The sequence below is a fragment of the Nuphar pumila genome, chromosome 7, assembly GCF_984573655.1.
Source record: "Nuphar pumila chromosome 7, dmNupPumi1.hap1.1, whole genome shotgun sequence".
Lineage (NCBI taxonomy): Eukaryota > Viridiplantae > Streptophyta > Magnoliopsida > Nymphaeales > Nymphaeaceae > Nuphar > Nuphar pumila.
This window is the reverse complement of record NC_143255.1, coordinates 105,553,832-105,576,063: the sequence shown is the minus strand read 5'-3', so window position 1 is coordinate 105,576,063 and position 22,232 is coordinate 105,553,832. Positions and strand designations below refer to the sequence as shown.

General features: G+C 38.6%; 1 protein-coding gene across 1 annotated transcript; it reads right to left on the bottom strand.

Moving 5' to 3' along the window:
- Positions 1-20,378: 20,378 nt before the first annotated feature.
- Positions 20,379-21,208, bottom strand: LOC149832763 (peptidyl-prolyl cis-trans isomerase 2-like). Its single transcript, XM_090014699.1, has one exon. It carries the CDS (start codon positions 21,137-21,139, stop codon positions 20,621-20,623), a length of 519 nt encoding a protein of 172 aa, XP_089870825.1. The 5' UTR covers positions 21,140-21,208; the 3' UTR covers positions 20,379-20,620.
- Positions 21,209-22,232: the final 1,024 nt, after the last annotated feature.

Below are 22,232 nucleotides of genomic sequence, written 5' to 3'. Positions count from 1 at the left end.
TTTAGAAAATGACGGACAAGTCCCTAAGTCCTCCTTTTGCTTGATGAGTTTTAAGGGTCATAGACCCATTTGGGGTACTGGGTGCGTTAAAAGGTTTAACTGGGCCCTGTTGCAATGGCTGTAGATTGGCTCGGCTTGAAAGCGATAATGGTACGCAGTGTTTGCTGGATCGGTGCGGTTACTAGGTTGGCGTGGTCTGGTCTTTTCTTCAGAAAATGTGCACGGATGCGCTCAGCTAGGGAATGGTTCGAGATCTAAAAGCAAACTTGTTGAGCTGGAATTGAGACCTTCTGAAATTCGGTCAAATTGAATATTCGGCATAACTGACCCCATCAGCCAGAACTTGATGTGGGTTTGGTGGAGCTGTTTGATTAAGGAGTTCATAATGTTCATTTAGTTCTTGGTTTGAAGCTCTCTCTCTCTCTCTCTCTCTATATATATATATATATATATAGAGAGAGAGAGAGAGAGAGAAAGAGAGATGGAGAAAACAAATGTTGGGGTTCATGAATTGGTGATGTCTAGTAAATGGGATTTGAAGACACCAGCATCAAATAGACAATTATGATTATATTGCCAAAATTTGGGCATAAAGTTCACCAAGAAATGAGGGTATACTGTTGTTTGACTTTAACTTTTGCTTAGGACATGTCTTAAAAGAGATAGTAAAGAAAATACAATAGCCCTTAAGTGGGTGGCATCATTCCATCCCACACAAGAACAAGAGGCACAGCCAATCCGGTCCTCGACAAACGAATAACGGAGCACCGAAAATTGGGGTAAAGTTGGCCTCTGTGGGCCTTTCTGCTGACATTGGTGGGCTACAAGGAGGTACTTTTCCGTAATAAAGAAAGAAGACGAGGACATCAAATTTACACAATTTAAAACAGAATTTGCAGTTTGGACTTGGCCGCATGCCAGCGGTAACAGGCTGGGCCGCACCTTCCATCCACGCTCAGAATTGTAGTTTACGGTTGCATTTGGAGAATTTTTTAATTCACCCTCTTTTTTTTATAACTAAATTTTTACGTTTTTTATGCAATTTCATAATTTTCTTGAGTTTCTTTTAGAATTGTATGTTTTTTTTCATTTTTAAAATAAAAAAATAACAAGGCTGCATCAAAATTGTCCCATTCAAAGATAGAATCAGTTTAATCAAACCAATGTTGTCAAAATTAAATTGAATTATTTCTTGATTGATTTTCTAAAGACATTGTCAAATCAATTTTCATTTTATTTAAAATTTTATGATAATTTATTTGATATTTATGCCATAAACCCAGGTCCCACGACCACCATGCCTTGACTGGCCCACCTCTGAAAGCTACGGACACACCCAAATATTAATACAAAAACATTTTTAAAAAAAATTACAATACACTTACACCGAAAGCAAACATTAGAAAATGGATCAGTGAGAATCAAAATCAGGTTATTTTATTCAGTTATCGTATGATTTAAATCACCTTACCCACATTTTGACTTTGAATCACATGATTTCGAACCATGTGAGATGAAACTATGGGCATGTTCCCTTTTGTATGATCAATCACAGCTGAGAAAGTAAAAGCTGTGATTGTTGATCACAAGGACAATTGCCGAGAAAGTAGAAGCTGTGATGGTTGATCATAAGGACAATTTTACCAACATTCACAAGATTCAAGACAAAAACAATCGTAACTTTTATCATGTTTCACTTTGACAAAGTGTTGTGATCATAGTGACAAAAGTTAAAAACTGCAAAATCTCGGTCTTTCAAAAAAACTCGTGAGAATTTGAAAAAAAAAATCATAAATCATGCATTTTTCGGCAAAATCTCATCAATAAAAAAATTAATTTAAAAATGTATAAATTATTTTTTATAAGAAAATATTAATAAAAAATATTTAAAAATAAAAATACATGGTTTTTTCATGATAAATAGCTGTTTAAAATGTAAATATGGCATTTAAATCACGGTATTTATGTTTTTTCATAAATCTTGAGATATTTTGAAAATCTCAAACTTTCAGGCAATTTCTCGCTATATTATCTCCAGATTTTCATAAATCTTGCGATATTTGTCACTATGGTTGTGATTATGATTTGCAATCACAATATCTTGAAAAGAAAACCAAAAATTACAAGGCATTGCAAACATGCCCTATATGTAATTTCAAATCACAAGATAGCGTCCTCGTAACGAAGAAGTGAATCGGGAACATTGCATTCACGTGCAATTTACAACAGTTTTATTCATTGATCGTCGTCTTGGCGTGGTCGTCGCTGATAACAAACAGTGACGACCAAGACCGTCAGTAATCCTCTAAGCAATTAAACCCTACCAAAAGAGACCCAGTATTGGGCTCCCGCTCTCTTTTTGCTCTCCTGCTGCTTTGAATATTGAGTTACTGAGCCAACACTCCATCGGCCCTCGTTGTGTGTTCCTGGAGCACACACCATTGGCCCTCCTTCATGCCATGGGAGAACCACCATCACCCTCGCCTACCTAGAGCACCCTCGCTTGTTCCTGCAACCTCCTGGAGCACTACCATCAAATCTTTTCTGGAGCAGCCTCTTCCAAGAGCAGCTCTTTTTGGTTAGCCCTCGGATGCACCTGGAGTGCGACCGCAATCAACTGCTCCTAGGGCACCATCACCTGGTTTGGCTTACTTTTGGTTAAGAGAGCTACATAGGAATCGTAGAAGGGCATTGAAGGCCTCTCTCCTCTTTAGTCTTTCTCTTGTTGAGGGTATGATGTAAATCGTGAGGGGTCTAAGAAAATAAATCTGAAAATATGAGAAATTCAAGAAAATTGCAGGGAAATAACAGAAAATTAAAAATAACTGGAAATTTAAACAAAAAAAAAACAATTGGGATTCTCATATCAACTCTGACTCTAATCCTAAATCTTTCCTATATTTATATTTATAGAGGAAGAATTTTAATTCTAATAGACTCAAACTATCATACTTGATAAACATCAATTAAGGAAGCAAATCTTAATCCTACTAAACTAGGATAGGGATTAATTATTAAGGTTTAATATCTATTACAATGATTCAAAATAAAAAAAATCCAATCTAAACTAACATGGAACTCAAATGATTCAATAGACTGTGTAGATCTGGATACGGTCGCTTTGCTCTTGCATCAGGGTACAATAGGTCCATGGCTATTAAGAGAACCCCTCATGATTAATGTATTTGTTGCCCTAATATTTTTCTCCATTTTTGTTCTTGGATATGCTTTTGGTATTATCCTTTTTTTTTCCTCTATTACATTTTGTCTCGATTTTCCTCTTTTGATCAATCAGGGTTTTATATTTTCTTTAAAAAGTCTTTTTTAAAAAATCTTTGATGCTTGATTAGTTTTGGTTGATCTCATTCACCTTATTTTTTATGTATTGTTTCTTTTTGCCCCATGAAGTCTTAGATATGTATGCTGATCCTTGTGGTTGGACATTAGTGGTTTCATATGTAAGACTTGCTTCTTTTTGCAGCCTAAGGTTTGAGTGGGCAAATATGATAGATTTGTGGAGATGGGATTGAGATAATAGTGGATGGAGAGCTTTCTGCGGCTTGCAATGAATGTGTTTTCCCTGTTTACAGAGCTTGCAATGTGTATGAAACACTACAAGAAAAACGTGGATTAGCGACGGACACTATCCGTCGCTAAACAGTTTAGCGACGACTTGGTGATGGATTAGCAACGGATATCGTTTTTTCGTCGCTAATTATTGACAGAAATGATTTGTCTCTACTTTCGTAGCTAATTTACGACGGATTAGCGACGGCCATGATCTATCACTAAATAAGCACGGATTTAATTTTGCGACAGATTATATTCTGTCACTAATGTCGTCGCTAAAATAGCGATGGCATTAGCGACGAAATATAATATGTCGCAAAACATCAAAAATTCATTGTTGAATATTGTGAAAATCTCTACAAAAAGAGATTGTGTGTAACACCACAATACAAGAAATACAAAGAGTGCACAAAGGCACAAAGGAGAACACTCACAAGTGCACAAAGACACGGATACACATGCACAAAAGCATGAAACAAAATGAACTTCAATTCATAAGTTCCCAAGATGGGCTTTACAAAAGCACTGTTATTGCATATGCACTCACAAAAAAGGATGAGTTTACAAGGGCCACTAAGGCCTATTTATAATGCAAAAAGAAGCCACAGGGTGCAGCTCAATATGACTGTTGGAGCTGCACCCAACGGTCACATTTGTGACTGTTGGGGCAGCTCCAACAACTATATGGAGTTGTCCCTTTCACAACAGTAAAAAAGAAAAAAAGTGTAAAAAGAAAAAGGTGTAAAAGGCAAAAGTAAAAATATTAGCCCATTAGGGTGGCTGACACCTATTGAGTAAAAGGACTGAAATACCCCTGATGGGTATTTCAGTTTACAATTAAAAGAGACATAATATTTTAACAAATATTAGTGACGAATATTATCCATCGCAAAAATTTTAAAAAAAGCACCCCGAGGCGTGCGCCTCATACGCCTTGAGGCGCATGCCTCGAGGTGAGGCGCGCCTCAAGCCGAGGCGTACACGCCTTGAATTTTTTAGTCAAACGAGGGTCAAAGTCCTCATTTGACCAAAAATTAGGGTTTTTTTACATAGTTTTAACTAAGTTGTTAGTAAAAAATCGGGTCTGATCCATAAGACACCGGGTCTCAAACATAAGCCCAAAAAAAAATCTTTCGGAGGGCATTGCCCCCCACGACCCCCCACCAGGGGCGGCCCCCCCTGGACCCCCGCTCGCTAAACGCGCAGCGGGACCCGCGCCAGGGGCGGGGGGGGGGGGGAGGGAGAGCCCCCGAACCCCCCTTCTTTCAGTGATAAAACCACTTCTAGCCACTTATCCTCGGAAAATAAACCACCTGCATTGCTCATAAGACGAACAAAAGCTGCAATACCAATGCCAGCAAGGCTTTGATGAGGGTGTTTTATGAAACTTATCAGCAAAGAGATCTACAACAAGTTGTAAAGCCAATGTGCATGTCTCATAAAGCCAAGCATCTTGATCTAGCTCACTTCCATCAACATCTAATCCTTGCCCTTGCAAGCTATCACCTGATGGATCAATAGCATGCAGAACATAGTGCAATGCAAATCCAAGCAAGGGATGCATTCAAATGTTGAGGAAAGACATAAACTTCATCATCTTCCCATGCTCTTCCAACACAAAAGCAATTTGTATTTACATTTTCTAAATGCCAATTGAACAGTTTCCACTAGATATTTCCCCCCAAAACCTTCCATGTTTCTTATGATCTAGGGACAGAGTTTCAAGGCATGCAGTAGCAAAAATAGCTTTCAAGTTCTAATGTTGAAACTTGGAAAATATACACACCTATATGCACAATAGCAGAAGTTTCCACATTGTTCTTAGAGTAGGTGTGGGGAACAAAATTCTCTTCAATTAACACAAGGAGAAAGGGAGCATCTTTTGCTTTATCAGTTTGTTGCTTATTTTCGAACCAATTTTGCACCTTATGCATGACATGTGTCCAAGAAAAAGAAACAAAAAAATGATATGGAGTTGGCACATCATAAACATATTTTGAATCATAGGCCAGGTCAACAAGACAACAACAGACCTGTTTCCAGTGTATTGCTGCCTTTCCAGCACGATCTGAAAAAAGACTGCAAAAGCAATGTAATTTTAGGCATGTAATTAGTGGAGATGTTTAATTGCCTATCAACAATAAAGCTTTTGAACTTGATCCAAGTTCTATGACAAAAATGCCATTTTGAGATCAAGACAGAGAGCATACTTGAATTTCGCCATCAGTGATTGATAAAAGTTATAATCCAAAGGCCTCCCTCCAGCATCACGAAACAACTTGAATGATGCATATTGATAAATAATGAAATGAAATATGACATGGAAGTAAAAGAAGAATGTGAATTCTTTTTTTCAATAGCATCCTAGCAGCATCCCTCTAATCAGCTAAATTACATCCATAGAAGCTATTGCCTTCAAATGAAAATCATCTTAGAATTAGATAATGCATATTGAGAAATAAATTAGCCAATTGTTTTGTTCTGAGGAGCAACTCTTTCTTGAAACATCAGCAGAACTGGTGAAACAGAAAAAGGCATAGAACAGCAAGTAGTCACAGGATGACTCTAGTTTGAGCTAAGATTCTATTTCAGATGACATGGACACAAACTGTCGGTTGATACAAGTTCGAGATGCGAGTTCACAATTTTTTTCCAGTTGAGAGGTGGGCATGTCACTTGTCATGCCTCCATCTTGTGTCATGTTGCTGGACATGGGGCCAAAAATGGTGTGTGAACTCATCTCTATCTTCACACCCTTATGTCGTACCCCTTGTGAGATCTCTTTATCGGTAAGTTGTTTTAACAAATCTAATACCATAGATGAATTTAGCATGGTTAATTTGATAGGATTCAACCCTTGGATTGTGTATTTTCATCCAAAAAAGATTTTTTAGATCATAAAAAATTGATGTTTTATGACCATTGATTTTTGAACTGTCAAAAATTCCTGTACAGTGTACACAGATCAGATTTTGGCAATTGAAACACTGATCTTCACTGAATAAAGTATATAGATTACATTTAAAGGGCCAAATCTGATTAAACCAACCTGCAACCAGGTATGATATTAGGGTATGAAGATAGGGTTGAGTGGATCATATTCCATGTTATGACATAGCTAAGTTTAAAGCCAGCAAAGGAATGCTTCACAGATACATGTGGCAATTTAGGAATTTTAGAAAAAATCAGAGGACTTTTTTGGAAAGTACAAAGTGACCACATGGTAGCACTTTAGACTGTAAGCTAGTTAACAATGACCAAGAATCAGCATAAGATGCTATGAAGTCAAATATTGTTCAAGAATACCAGTAAAAGCAAAAGTAGAATTCAAGCTCTAATGATTCCAAAATAGCTGAAGTCAATATGGAACTATAATGGGGTCAATAATCTAAATATCTTTGATTTAAATGTGTTATCAGCTATGCCATCTATAAGGATATAGATGTTTGAATAAGCTCCCACATAAAAAAATTCAGGAAAACCACTAAATTTCTAAAACTTTCGCTGATCCCAAATCTTTCACAAAAATAAACTGCATACAATGTTACCTTGAAGAGTAGATGGTTAGAAATCATTCCAGCAGCACCAGAAACTGCAACTTTTATCAGCTTCTTCCATGCCCTTGTCTCCTCTTCCTGCCAAATAGATAATTGGTGAAAGAAACTTACAACAAGAATCTGCTTTAATACTAACAATTCACACCTACGTATTGCTTTAGCCTGTTTTTCCTCAACTAGGTAATCAAAATATCTGTTACATGGGAAACAAAGCAGACAAATTTCTTTGCAATTATGTGTCATTAAGAATTTCAATCGAAATAATCAATAAAAAACACATTAATGTAAGAATTATGGTTTTTTTATTATTATATATATAAATGAAATGTATGGTGATTTGTACCAGATATCATAATGATAAAGATGGTTTAAAGGGTCTTGTGTCAAGCTGGAGGCCTAGGATCGAATTCCACTGGTGCATGGGGGCTGTTGTTTTATCACGGTTGGGGCTAGTAAGGCTGGGTGGTCATGTCCTCAACACAGAGTTTTAAACAAGTTGAATAGACATGACAGTATGACCCACTCCATGTATAGTTCTGGGCCACATCTATGTCAACCCATATACAGCAAGACCAATCCATAACTAATCCATCTGTAATCCCCACAATTAGAACCATACACATGTATATAATGTCAAACATATTAGTTGGACATGGTTGGATACTGATGCAGTACAGATTAGACTAGTATTTTGAAGAACCATATCCACATCAATATACAGCCAAGTACTATGCACGTCCATATCCTACCTACATTTTATATGGATGTTCGCACATTGATCCACCTCAAGAATGGATATGATTTAGATGGGCGTTCACTGATCAAATGATATCCTATGTTCAACACTAGATGGAACAAACAGATGATACTGTGACTAGAAGGCATAGCAGACAAAGGCTAACAAACAGAAAAAGGAAACACTAAACTGGATAGCAACATGGTCATCAAGATCTACCTTATTGAGATGTTGAAAACTGGAAAGATTTTCAGATATTGAGGAATACACCTGCCATTTATGAAATCATAAAACATATGAATATCACAAAATTGACCTGAAAAAAAATTAAGCTTCGCAATAGAATGCATACAATTGGCTGCTAGAAGAATCCAACATCTTAGATCTAAGTGGCGCTCTTCCTCACTAGGGTGTGATGCACATGCATAATCATCTAGCCCAGAGGTAAGTGTCTACAAGAGGAAAGATTAAAGATATAAAAACTTTAAAGGGTCACCAGAGGTTGTTAGACCAAGATAAAGTCACAATTAACACCTGTCATGCCAGTTCCAAGTCTCCACTGTTAATCACACATTTGGTGACATTGTAACTTGTAGTGGAACTTGTCCCAATTGTTAAACATTTGAAAGCAATAACATTTATCAATTCCAACAACTTTGATTTCAATTTTTCTTGACTGGAAAGATAAATAGCGAGTACACACACAGGTTATAGCTGTTGGATTAACCACCACGTAAAACGTGGTGGTTATCCACGATGTGAAAACACCCCACATCGAGGGATGATCCATCCCGATAAACTGGCATAGATAAAGGGGGAACGGTTATGCAAACCGTTCCCATCCTATGCCTATATATACAGTTTCATAAGCAACCCAATACAGTGCAAAACTGTGAGAAAAACAGTAAGGGAGGGAAGAAGGTCGACTCACCGTCTGCATTCGGAAGCCTGGGCTTGTGGTGGCTGCAGACCGGCTGAGTTGAAGATCGCCCTTCTCCGGCAAACGTCTTCCGCCCTCCGGCAATGGCCGCCTCAGGTATGCTGCTGCGTTTTATATTTTCTACTTTGCAGGGCTTCGATGGATCTGGTGGTTGCTGAGACGCCCTACATTCCAGACTAAGCAAATTCATGAATGTGGAATCTTGTGTTGTGATTTGCTACATATTGATCATCAGGTCTACTAAACGGATATGGTTTGATCAGCTTGATGACCATAGGCTAACATCTGTGCAATTTCAAGCGACGCTAGCTTACTCTGAAATCAACTTTGGATGTAAAGCAGTGGTATTCATTAAATACAGGCAGGCCTACATGGAAACTATAAAACTTGGTATCATTACATACAGGTAGGCCTACATGGGGGATTATAAACAAGCTGCTCGTGACTCTGCTCACCAGCTATATGAGCCGATCACGAGCGAGTTCGTGATGAGCCAAACCAAGTTGAGATACGAGCTGATCGGTGCTGCAACAATACCAGCTCAACCAAGCATGCATGGCAAGAAGTGAACTATAAAGGCACAATGGTTTAGTTCAGAGATATACTTGGAAACTATGCAGATGTCCATGGCCAGCATATCCTGGTAGGACTAGCAATGCTTCATCAGCAATGTCCCTCAACCGACTCAACTCCGGCAGCACCACCGACCCCAAGTCCGACCTGTCCTTCCTCCTCAACTCTGAGCACTTCAACGCCATCTTCGTGAACGATATAGAGTCCTCCATGGGCCAGTCATGAACAACAGGGTCCGGCGTTCGGACGAAAGGGAAAGAGAAGAAGGTGAGGTGAGGGGTCGACTGGGGGTGTTAGTGACGACGCTGCTCCGGCAAGGCCACAGACGGGGAAAGGAAAAATAGAAGAGTGAGGAGAAGAAGGGAAAGAGGCGGAGGCGGAGGCGGCGGTGGTTAGGGCGATAGCACTCGGCTCCGGCCGGCTGAGGATGGGGGAAGGGAAGGAGGCGTCACGGCGGCAGCCTGGAAGCCTATTTGGGGGTAATCAGAGAGAGAAAGGGAGGGAGAATTTTGCACCCTGTCTTTATCGAAAACTAACGACGGAATTTTTAGGACGCAAACACAGTCGCTAATTAGCTAAAAAAAAAAAAATTTGTTGCTGGTTTGCCATGGAATTTGTTCGTAGCTAATCCGTCACTAATTAGCAGGGTTCAGCCCAATTTTTTTTTTGAGATAAAATAAAAAATGGCTACAATTATTAATAAAAAACTATTTCATATGGACAAATCAAACTATTTGCTGCAGTCAGGGCTGGGCTAGGACTGGGCTTTTAAAAAAAAAAATAACTGTTTCGGGACCCAGCTCCGCCTCTGGTTGCAAGGGTACTGGCTGACAAGGTACATGCTAACTCCCTTCTTTTTTGTTGCAGCATTTTGTCCATTGTTAGCATTGGCCTACAGTTCTATAGTGTTGTTCATGTGAGTTCTTAGTTGCCAACTTCCTATTTGATTGACATCAGGCCATTATCATGGCACATTGTTTTTTTACAAGGCAAACTTTAATAGCGTCAATTTTCTCATCACACATCTAAAACTATGATTTCAGATCACCTTGTTTACCAAGGGTAAGACAGGCAGTTCAATTTGTCTTGCAAAATTTATTGTCTGAATTCAAACCATCTTATGTATTGGATCTCACTTAGACCAACTTGCTATTCATTTTATTGTTCTTTTGATTATCGAGGTGTTTCATTTGGAAAGATATAGGCAGGATTTTGATTTTGTCAGAACCACACTTAAAACAATAGATTTTGATGTCGTGTATGACATAAATGGTATAAATGGTATGAATAAACTATAATTTCACTAACACTGTGAGATTTCTATGTTGAAAATTTTATATTGACTATTTTCAAATGTTATTTCTTTTTTTTTCTCTTTGTTAACACAAGTTCTTAGAAGAGAAGTTGTAGAGGTGGAGCCCATACTAGATGAATCGCAGAAGCTGGAGCTAATAGCACAATGAAAACTTATGCCCTCATTATATGAAATGTTCTTTCTTGCAGTTTGCATAGTAAAAAACATCGGCTCTTGCGCAACCTGAAAAACTCCGACTAACTCAACCTCTAGTTGTAACAAACTTTTCTTTAATCACCAAAATGCCAGAGCTTCCAAAAGTAGTGAGAAACTTAATGTTGGTATCCCGGTCAACTGAAGAAAACAGTTTTAGTTGTCACCAATACTCTCTTTTTTTTAATGTTCCCGTTGAGAACTAGTGACGGCTCAAGCCGTCACCATTAAAATGTATTTGCGACGCCGTAGCAGTCATCAATACTCATGGAGGTGTCACTTGTGTGTCGGTCAAACAAGTTTATAGTGATGACTCCAAGTAGTCTGTATAAGTAATAGTGACGGGACTTATTGTGTCGGACACTAAGCCATCACTATTACTTATAGTGACGGTTTTTGCTACTTATAGTGACTACTTAGAGCCGTAAGTATAAGAATTATTTGGGTAGTGAATTTTACATTTAAATCATTTCCTCGAGTGCTCATAAAGGCTATGCATACCTTAGGTGGGTTGGCTTAGGAGATTCAAGCCGAAGGATATCACAAACTTATACCTAAGGCATGCATCCCTTGCTGTGGGGCAGCAGCAGTAAGCTCCATGGTGAACAACCTCATGGTAGGAGCAGTGAGTGCATGCCACCCTGTGTTGAGACGTTTCAAGTTCAAATCCCAATGATTTGGTTGTATAACTGGTGGGTCTGCCTAACCCCCAGCTTACCTATAAAAAAAGGCATATCCTGAAGTGAGTGCTGTCAAGCGTCATGACCGTAATCCGGTAGTATTTTCTAGCACGGCAGGTCTCCTGACCCAACCTCGATTTTTTTCATATAAAAACAAAAAAGAAATATTTTCTTTAGGTCTTGGATCACACGCTTGGTGCAAAGACACGTGTGAGCAAACCAACACAAAGAAAAAGAAAGTTCAACGAAAAAGACAGCAGCAATATTCGGATTGGATTCTTTGTGAACCATCCTTTCTAAAGCATGACTTCCATGATATCTCCAGATCCAAACAAAACAAATATTGAAGGTATTAGACAAGTGGTAGCACACGCCAACTTTTTTGGTTTTCCCACCACAAGCTACAAAATCCAAATGAATGCATTGGTATCTTTCTTGCATTGGATCCAGCGAGCTACACAAAATTTGATAAAAAAAAAAGCGAAACACAACAAATAATAAATAAAAGGTAATTAAAACAATAAGTTGTGTTGAGACACAATGAGATATGAAAAAAAACAGTTCTTTCATAAATCATAATGATTTTCGATGAATTTATTGTGATGAAGAACCTCTAGTTTGGACTCGGTTTGTCTGGTAGGAGCAGCTAGTGCACGTCACCTTGTGTTGGTATGCTGCAAGTTCGAATCCCAATGATATCGTTGTATAACTGGCAGGGGTCTGCCTAACCCCAGCTAGCCTTTAAAAAACAAACAAAAAGAAATGAGAACGTGATCGGATAGGGTTAGTGGTGCTCTAGCAGCAATGGGTCCATCGTATACCATTCATCCAAGTGATGAACGGCATCAAACCGCCAATGTTTTCAGCTTTACTCAGCCGCTCATTAGATATGCTCTAGATGATAGTTAGCAAAACTCTCTATGGGAAACATGTCCTTTTCAATACAACTTTTAAAAAAAAAAAAAACACATGAAACTCTCTTTTTTTTAAGGCATCGTATGAAAAAGTTGTTTTTTGCTGGAAAAGCTTAGAAAGTGAATTAATAAAAAAAAAATTATGACGATAAACCCTCGCTGCCACTTAATGGGTGATGCAGGAGTACAACACCTGCAATTCGGATCCATAAGAGATCCACTTGGAACGAGTTTAGTTTAGAATGATTTGAGATTTTTATTTAGATTTAGAAATTTCTTAACATGTAATGGATCCATCTCAAATTCAATTTGGTTTCTCGTATTCTCTATGAATACCTATTATAGCGAAGCAGGTTATATATTCCCCCCGAAACTCGTAGGTGTGTGTTCTCGGGTCTAAATGAGCACCACGTATGTAAGCACATGGGGCTCATTTCCCCGTGTGTGTCAGCATCACTTAGCATTGGAGTCTGGTGCATTTGCAAATACTTAAGTACCCTTTCCTGCCATTAGCGCCATAAAACGATGTTTTGAGTAAAGGACAAAAATATCCTCCCACCATAAAGGGTTAAAATCATCATCATTTTTGCCCTAAGGAGTAAACTCCCCTGGTTTAATAGGAGCTCCTCGCAATATGTCACCCTAAACGTTCTGGATCACCCTTTGGTGATGCACCATCTGCTGTAACAGGAGCTCTGCTTAACGACGCACCCTTTGTCGTCGTCTACTGTCGTCGAAGCACCCTTTGTTGTTGTTTGCTGTCGTTGAAGCATCCTTTGTCGTCGTTTGTTTTCGTCAGAGCACCCTTTGTCGTCGCCGTCTATTATCGTCGGAGCACCCTTTGTCGTCGTCTGTTCGTGAGAAATAGTTGAACTACTAGAAAAATCAATATTCTGTTTATTATTTATCATGATACGAGGGTACAAATGTTGAATTGAGTAGATAAAGAATAACGATTTACAACAGAGATAATGATGGCAACGTCAAACTGAGTAGAGTAGCAATTTATAATAGAAATCAGATAAGAGAGTAACGATTTACAATAGAAATCAAATCAGAGAGTAACGATTTATAATAGAAATCAGATAAGAGAGTAGCGATTTAAAGTAAAAATCAAATCAGAGAGTAGTGAATTACAGTAAAAATCAGATCAAAGAGTAGCGATTTACAATAGAAATCAAATCAAAGAGTAGTAATTTACAATAAAAATCAGATAAAAGAGTAGTGATTTACAGTAGAAATCAAATCAGAGAGTAGCGATTTACAGTAGTAATCAGATAAGAGAGTAGCGATTTACAGTAGAAATCAAATCAGAGAGTAATAATTTACAATAAAAATCAGATAAGAGAGTAGAGATTTATAGTATAAATCAAATCAAAGAGTATCGATTTACAATAGAAATCAAATCAGAGAATAGCGATTTACAGTACAAATCAGATTTTTACTGTAAATCGCTATTCTCTGATTTGATTTTCACTGTAAATCGCTACTCTTTGATATGATTTCTACTGCAAATCGCTACTCACTGATTTGATTTCTACTGTAAATTGTTACTCTCTTATCTGATTTCTACTGTAAATCGCTACTTTTATATCTGATTTTTATTATAAATCGCTACTCTTATATCTTATTTTTACTGTAAATCGCTACTCACTAATTTGATTTCTACTATAAATCGCTATTCTCTAATTTGATTTCTACTGTAAATCGCTTTTTTCAATAGAGAGAATAAAAAAAACCATGGCCGCTCAAAGAGAAATCTTATTGCTCTTTTCAATAATTACAAAAGAGAAAAAAAAAGAATTTATACAAGGCAAGAGCGACAACCCTAAACCTAAACAAGTTGGGTCTGATCCATAAGAAACTGAGTTTTAAACATAAGCCAAAAAAAAATTGCAAATCTATTTACTAGGAGCGGGAGGACATTTTCATCCAACACATATCTATCTTATCGAAGGACATTTTCGTCAAAAGCATGTCTACCTTTTTTATATGTTATTTTATTATAAAGTCATTGTGGGCAACATTGAAATATGAATTATTGCGGGTCCCAAGATATTCCTCCATGCACACAGGAACACACGAATTTGCATTTCAGAGAGAACACACACCACCCTAGGGATTGTTAGAGGATGGTTTGATTGTTTGAGATTTCAATTATTTTTTTTAATTTTATAAATTAGTTTATTATTGAATTTTATTATTCTTGTTTTTCATAGTTCCATTTGCATATGAGTAGGGTAATAGATTTGTTGTGTCCTCGAGATCAGGGGTGCATGAGTAAGGGATTATTGCCTTGATTTCATTTGAGAGGTTATAATGTTGGTTTCATCCGAGTAACGATATCAAACATTCATGCCTTATGGCTACCCAAGTCGATGGCAAGCATGGTTGTTGACAAGCGATGTAGAGTGGTAGCAAGATCCATCACAACCATCCATTGTAGCCAACGCGAACATCCAAGGTTTATCTCAAAACCTTATAAACCTGATCCATATTCAACCAAGCACTTATGCAAACTATCAAGATCAATACCAATACCCTAGTTCTCATGCCTTTAATCCTTTATAAGGACCCTTACCCACTCCAACACTCACTGGAGCCAACCCGACCCAATATAACCCAAATTCTCATTCAAACCTATTTAATCAAAATCCAACCCAAAATTTTAGTCCCAATCAATCATACCCTACCTAAAGTGGATCTTATTAGACTTAAATGGAGCCAATGTTTCAACCAAGGTTGTTAAATGCGATGAGGCGAAGCGAGGCGCTGAGCATGTTATGAAGCGAGGCGTAAGTCTCAAGGCGTTGAAGCGTAAGCTTCATGATCAAAATAATAAAATATATAATATTAATAAAATAATGGAAATTTTAAATAAGAACTACTAATTTCTTTTAGTTATTTTAGTACAAGATCATAAGAAAATAAAATAAAGATTCATCATCGATCTCTGCATCCGCCATTAACTGATCGACGCAAAACAGGGTGCACAACATTTTTCTTCTTGAACGAAATTCGAGGAAAAACAAAGAAAAAGAGGAGGGAGAGAGTTTTCTGGCAACCAGAATCATACTTCGGCTAACTCCCTTATTAGAGAGAATTTGAATTCCGGCCATACATAGAATAAATTCGGCTGGAGTCTTCTGCTCTGAACCTCTCAGAGAGTAGGTCTCAATTCCGGTCGTGGAGAGAAGAAGTCCCCCCCCCCCCTCCGCCGGAAACCTCGTCAGAGGGTATCGCTCTGCTTCCCGACGGGTCTGTGCAGGTTACGGCAACGGTCGGAAGAACTCAGTCCGTTAAACTCACCAGAAGCTTTTGCTTTTTTTTCGGCGAGTAAATCCAATTTCAGGCCACGAAGAGAAGAAATTCCATCGTAAATCTCGCCGAAATATCCTCCTCTGCTCACTGTGTTTTTGTTTTCGGTTTTGGCCACATATCAGAGGAGGCACTGTACATTGCAGTACGCTTCAAGTATTGAGTGTGCGCCTCAATACCTTGAGCGTGCGCCTCGCCTGTGAGGCGTACACTTCAAGTACTGAGGCTTACGCCTCTCACAACACTGGTTTCAACATGAACTAGGTCAAAGCCAGAACCAACGAGATTATGGATTTGAATTGGGGTTAGACCAAACTTATTATTTTCAAACCCCAGTATGAAGCCAGTCCCAAACAAATTTGGGTTCAACATGTTATTATCCAAATCTAGTCATGATCCAAACAAATCTTACTCATACCCAATCATTATCCTATACAACTCAATAGAATCGCACATATACCATCCACCTGATTGTGCAATCCAAATGAACCCTACCCAAACCCATCATCATATCAATCTAAGTCACAACCTCACTCAAGATCTACAAACAATCCAAACTAGTTCCCATGACTAGAACCCACGGGTCCCAATATCTAATCTCACATCCTTAGAGAAAGTTATTAAATGTGTATTTGAAATTGAAGCAAAGTTGAGACAAGAAGAAAAGACCCCTACATGTCCCTAGAACTACCTATACTCAAGTAGGAGAAACTCATGTGAAGCCCAGGAGCTTACCCTAAAACCTTTCCCAGATTCCATCTCAATCCTAGTTTCAATTAAAGAATATTTGGATCCAAATCATGTGATGAGTACAAATCAATTTTGTTGATTTTCCTAAACTCGTCTTGGACCCTCATATCCCAAAAACCATATTAATTATAAAACTAGACCTGAGCTCATTTGATCAAATCCTAGATAAAATTATGGCATGCATTATCTTCTATCTAGATCCAAACTTCACATGTACCCACCTTACCTAAACCAAACTTTATCAAAAACTTGAGCTTGTTTCGAGTGCATCATCAGCGGAATGTGGAGCATGGAAAATGGAACAAGCGATCCACATTATCTTCTCATGGACTTCTTGACACTGGATCAAACTAAAATTTGATCTAATTGATCCGTTTAATCCAAATCATTACACAAATGCATACGATGGCTATGGGTGGGTGGTTTAGGAATATAGCAAGCTCGAGTTGGCTCATTCACAAATAAAAATAATAAAATTTAGTCCCTAAACCTATATATTGAAGCTCAAATTGGCCCATTTACAAAATAACTGCATTATTTTAAAGTTGTAAGCAACCAGATTTGAATTCTCAGCTAATTGCTTGTAAGTAGAACTGGGAAGTGAGACGAGAAACTTGTGGCTCAAAAATTTAGTTCAGCAGGCTGAGCTATGAGACAGTTTTTTTTAGGTAAAAGAACCGAGCACTCGTATAGGCTCATTTTACATATTATATATTTAAATATTATTTCTTATATCCTTAAAATGTGAATTATATATGCTTATAGATGTATTATACATGTAATATTCATAAATCTTATATATTATTAAGCTTTAAAAAAATCCTTAGAAAACAAATTTTTTTTTTTAGAAAGTGAGCTAACACGTGATCAACTTGTAATGAGCTCAGGCTCGGGCTCGACTCATGATGAGCTCATGGGTTGAGCCCGAGCAGAGGTGTACCTATTATGAGCGGAGCCCGCACAGCCCAAGCTGGGCTTATTTACCAGCCCTATTGTAAGGTAAACACTTTAATCATGGTATAAAATATGTGTATAATAAATCATTTATGAACGGGCTATACGGGTTTGTGTTTGGCTCGTTGAGCCTATTTCACGAGTTCGACCAAACACTGGCCGGGCGACGAGCAACTTGTCTCATTTCTCAGCCCTATATAGAGCATAGTTAGGAGGCAAAATTTCGTTGAACATTATATACATGACTAATTACATTTTTCATTATTAAAAACGGATGGGAAAACAACATAAAAAGCGGATATGTGTATGATTTTTTTCTTTACAAATCAAGCTATACAACGCATGGTTTCCAATCCAAGATTTGACATGATCCAAACTCCACTTCTGACAAAATTGAATATATATATATATATATATTGAAATGTATTGTTTCTTGAGATACATATTCATACTTGCTAGGGTTGCCCTAGTGCCTTGGGAGAAGGTGCTGACCCCTTTGCCCCAAGTTTCTGCGAGTGCGTGGGCTCTAAAAAGGCTTAGGTGTTAGCGACCACACTTGGGGTTTACCTCACAGGGGAGGCAAGCCCATTGATGCACCATCATTATTGAGAACGTAAAAAAACTCCGTTACCCTACTCCCATGCATATTGAACGATAAACGAGAATAATAAAAATTCAATAATAAACTAATTCATAAAATAAAAAAATAACTAAAATCTCATTCAATCAAACATCTTTCTAACAATCCTTATAATAAGTATTTACAGGGAATACAAGAAAACCTAATCTTAATTGGATTTGAGATGGGTCCATTACATGATAAAAATATATATCTAAATCTAAATAAAAAACTCAAATCACTCTAAACCCTGCTTGTGGTTCTTCTAATTTTGTTCCACTTTGTAAGTTATGAGCCAATATTGAATTAGATGGCTTTCCCAATCTAAAAATTGCATGGGCCAAACAAAATCTGTTCTAATATGTATTTGGAAACCTAAACTCGACTCACCACAAAAAAAAAGAGCCAAGTTTGAACACCCTTTGTTCAGTTTGTTTACTAGCCCAAGCCCTAGATATCATTTATCATGAACAACTCTAAAACTAAAACAAAATTTATGTTGCCCATTGGCTTGCTATTAGGATGTTCTTAGCAACAGAAAATCTCTCAATAAATTTAAAACGATCGTTTCTTCAAAAGAACAATATATTTAAGTATAGAAATATATAAACATATAATATATATATCATGTTAAAAATGCTATAAATTCATGATAAAAATATAATATTTTAAAAATTAAATGACATTTCCAAAATATTGCATTTTTTTTTTCAAAACTATACCATTTTTTAAAAAATCTCACGCTAAAGTAATCACGGCAATGGTGGTGTGGTAGGGTAGGATGGATGAAAGGCATCCGATGACATCATCGACCTGTCAACATCAGTCAGAAAATCGCTTTAATAAGATATAACGACAACGCACGACGCTCACATCACCTTTTTCCCTTGATTGATTCGACAAATCATTTTCCCAGCCAACGATCAACTACGAATGCATTTCTCATGAAAATCGCATAAAGCAAACGAAGGAAATTGATACTCCCTACCGCAACACCCGCTAATTCACACCGTCCAATCTGGCTTTTAACTTGTTGGGACGGCACGCAATACCCAAAGCACTTTTTTTTTTTTGGAATATTTCATTTAGGAGAAGCTTTTTTTACCCCTAGTTTAAAAAATAAGCCTTATTGTATGATTTTTTTTTATATGGGCTTGAATTTTTCTGAAAATTATGCTTACCATCGTGTGTCAACTTACTTTAAACCATAAATCAAATTACAATAACAATGAAAACTATGCTTACTATTGTGTGTCAGCCATTACAACAGCAACCTTGGTAATCAAGTGTTCTACGTTTTTCTTTCTTACCTGCATTTTTTTTTTTAATTTATAACCCCAAACAAACTGTACCCGAAATGAAGACCTGGTCGCACGGGCTCAGCCTGTCATACTGACGGTCATTATGTCGACAGCATAAAACTCTGCAGCTAAGACCTCTGCCCCCACCCGATACCTATGCTATGTATGTGTTGGCTTGTGCAAAGGGAAAACCGGTCATATGAATCAAACCTTGATTGGCCATCTAGCAGCCAAGACCCCCACCCCCACTCACTCAACCAACCCTCCAGAGGCTCTTTCTTACGAGTATGACTATTTTTCAATTTCATAGGATAATGCAGGAAACCAATAAAACGATCACATTTTTCAAGAAGATGAATGTTAGTTCACATGAGGTTCATGTTTGACAGTTTTCAGAAAATCTACAATCCATTTGAAGATTTAAAAAAATTAAAATTTATTTTTAAAATTATGAGCAAAAGATTAGCCCGGAGCAAGGTCCTAGCCTTGAGTTTTAAGCTGTGAGCTGCCGGCACGACGACTGTAGTAGGTATGGCAGACTGAGCCACTGCAACCAGATCTTGGTGCCAGGTGCTATTTCTTCAGGAAATAAATTCAAAAAAAGAAAGAAAGAAAAAGAGCGGAGGCTGGATCAATCCAAGGGTTTTTTGTGCCCCCTTCAATCCAAGGGTTTTATTTTACTGCATCCACTAATACAGAAATCTGGGAAACGGGTTCTCAGCAACAGCATGATCTCTTATTTCATCTACTTGGATAAGTCGGAAAACTGGGATAATCTAAGAAAATGAAACTCCTGATCCACAAAACGATTTCTTAGTTCATATTCCAAACCTTTTAAGAATAACTTCGATGAGCAAACCGAAAACTCACGTTAGAATAGTTAAGTCGCTCGATCATTACGTCTTCATCCTCCCCATAAAACGATCTTACACATGAAAAGCATCATTATCGAGCGCAAATTACTATAAAAACCATATTATTTCGGAAGAAAATCTACATAAGAACCACCGCCATCGTGACGGCAACCGACCCAACATAGCAAATCACACAGAGAAGAGACACCATCAACCCTAAAACGGTAGAAGAAAACCTAAATGCTCCCCAGAAGAAAAAGGAAAAGAGAGAGCGAAAAGGGAAAGGGAAAGGGAAAAGAAGGCAGAAAGCGAGGGTTCCGATCAATCGATCGATCGAGCGATCCGCCTCAGAGCTGGCCGCAATTGGCGATGACGACGGGCTTGGAGGTTCTGCCGGAGGAGGAGCCGACCTTCTCGATGGCGCGGACGATTTCCATCCCCTGGACAATCTGGCCGAAGACGACGTGCTTGCCGTCGAGCCACTCGGTCTTGGTGGTGCAGATGAAGAACTGAGATCCGTTGGTTCCGGGGCCGGAGTTGGCCATGGAGAGGACGCCCGGACCGGTGTGCTTCTTCTGGAAGTTCTCGTCGGCGAACTTCGCGCCGTAAATCGACTCGCCGCCGGTGCCGTTTCCGGCGGTGAAGTCGCCGCCCTGGCACATGAAATTGGGGATCACGCGGTGGAAGGTGGAGCCCTTGAAGTGGAGGGGCTTGCCGGAGCGGCCGACGCCCTTCTCGCCGGTGCAGAGCGCGCGGAAGTTCTCGGCCGTCCGCGGGGTCACGTCGGCGTAGAGCTCCATCACGATCCGGCCGGCGGGGGCTCCGCCGATGCTCATGTCGAAGAACACGTGGGGGTTTCCGGCCATCTTTGCTCAGACGGGTTTCGGTTTTCCGGCGACGCTGCGATCTCGCTGATACGGCTCGGACGAAACCCGACGCTGGTTTATGTAAGGGTTGTTCGGGGTTAATATCTCGCCTCGTTCAATCTGGCCGCTGATTTCTGTCCACGTGGCGTGATCTTGTGCGTCCTAGGGTTTTGGGGATAACCGTGGTCACGGGTTGGGTTAACTAGGGTTTAGAGATGTGCGGTCGACTGGGCGTGGGCAAAAAGTGTGTAGGTGTGGAGGGTTGGTGTTTGACTTGATAGCCACCTAAATTATTTTATATTTGCATAATGGCGGCTGGCACTGTGAAAAGCCTCAAATTGACTGCTGACTTTTAAGAAAATTGCTGAAACCGAGCTTAGGGGCTTGGCCTGACCTTAATTGACTACATCAATTTTGCCCTTATATTCATTCGAAATCCAATACATACACAAAGTTACTAGCTTCATTTTATCAATAGAACAATGATTACTGTCATGGCCAATTTGGTTCCATCACACCTAGATTTTCCATACTACAATTAGGGTGTCAACGGGTCGAATCTAGGTAGGTTCAGACCTGGATCTGACTAAAGGTGCAGGTATCGAGTTTGAAACCAGGTCTTGCAAATGGAAAACCATACCCAAACCTTATAAGAATTACATGAACCAGACCTGATCCATGCCCTGTTAAATTATATACATACAACTTTTAGGTGCGCAACTAACCGATCACAATCATAGTGACCATCCATGACGGCCTTATGGACGGCCAACACAAAAAAATGCTGAAAACAGTGTTTTTTTTTTACTTTTTTAGGCTTTAGCGGCGAGAGTGCTGCTAAAGCATCCTAGTTTCAGCGAGACCTTTAGTGGCACTCAAAAGCATTGGTAAAACACTTAAAGGATGAAGACATCCTTTTTTTTTTAAAAAGTGTTTTAAGGATGCTTTTGAGCGGCACTAAAGATTCCAATGAAACTAGGACCCACTAAAGGTCTCAACTGAACTAGGACCTTTAGGGGAGCTTTGAAAGCGCCGTTAAAGACTTAAAAAGCAGAAAACTCGATTTTAGTGAGCTTTTTTACATTATTTGCAT

What these genes read in the sequence shown, in the direction of transcription:
- LOC149832763 (XM_090014699.1), bottom strand. Translation starts at nt 21,139, where the DNA reads ATGGCCGGAAACCCCCACGTGTTCTTCGACATGAGCATCGGCGGAGCC.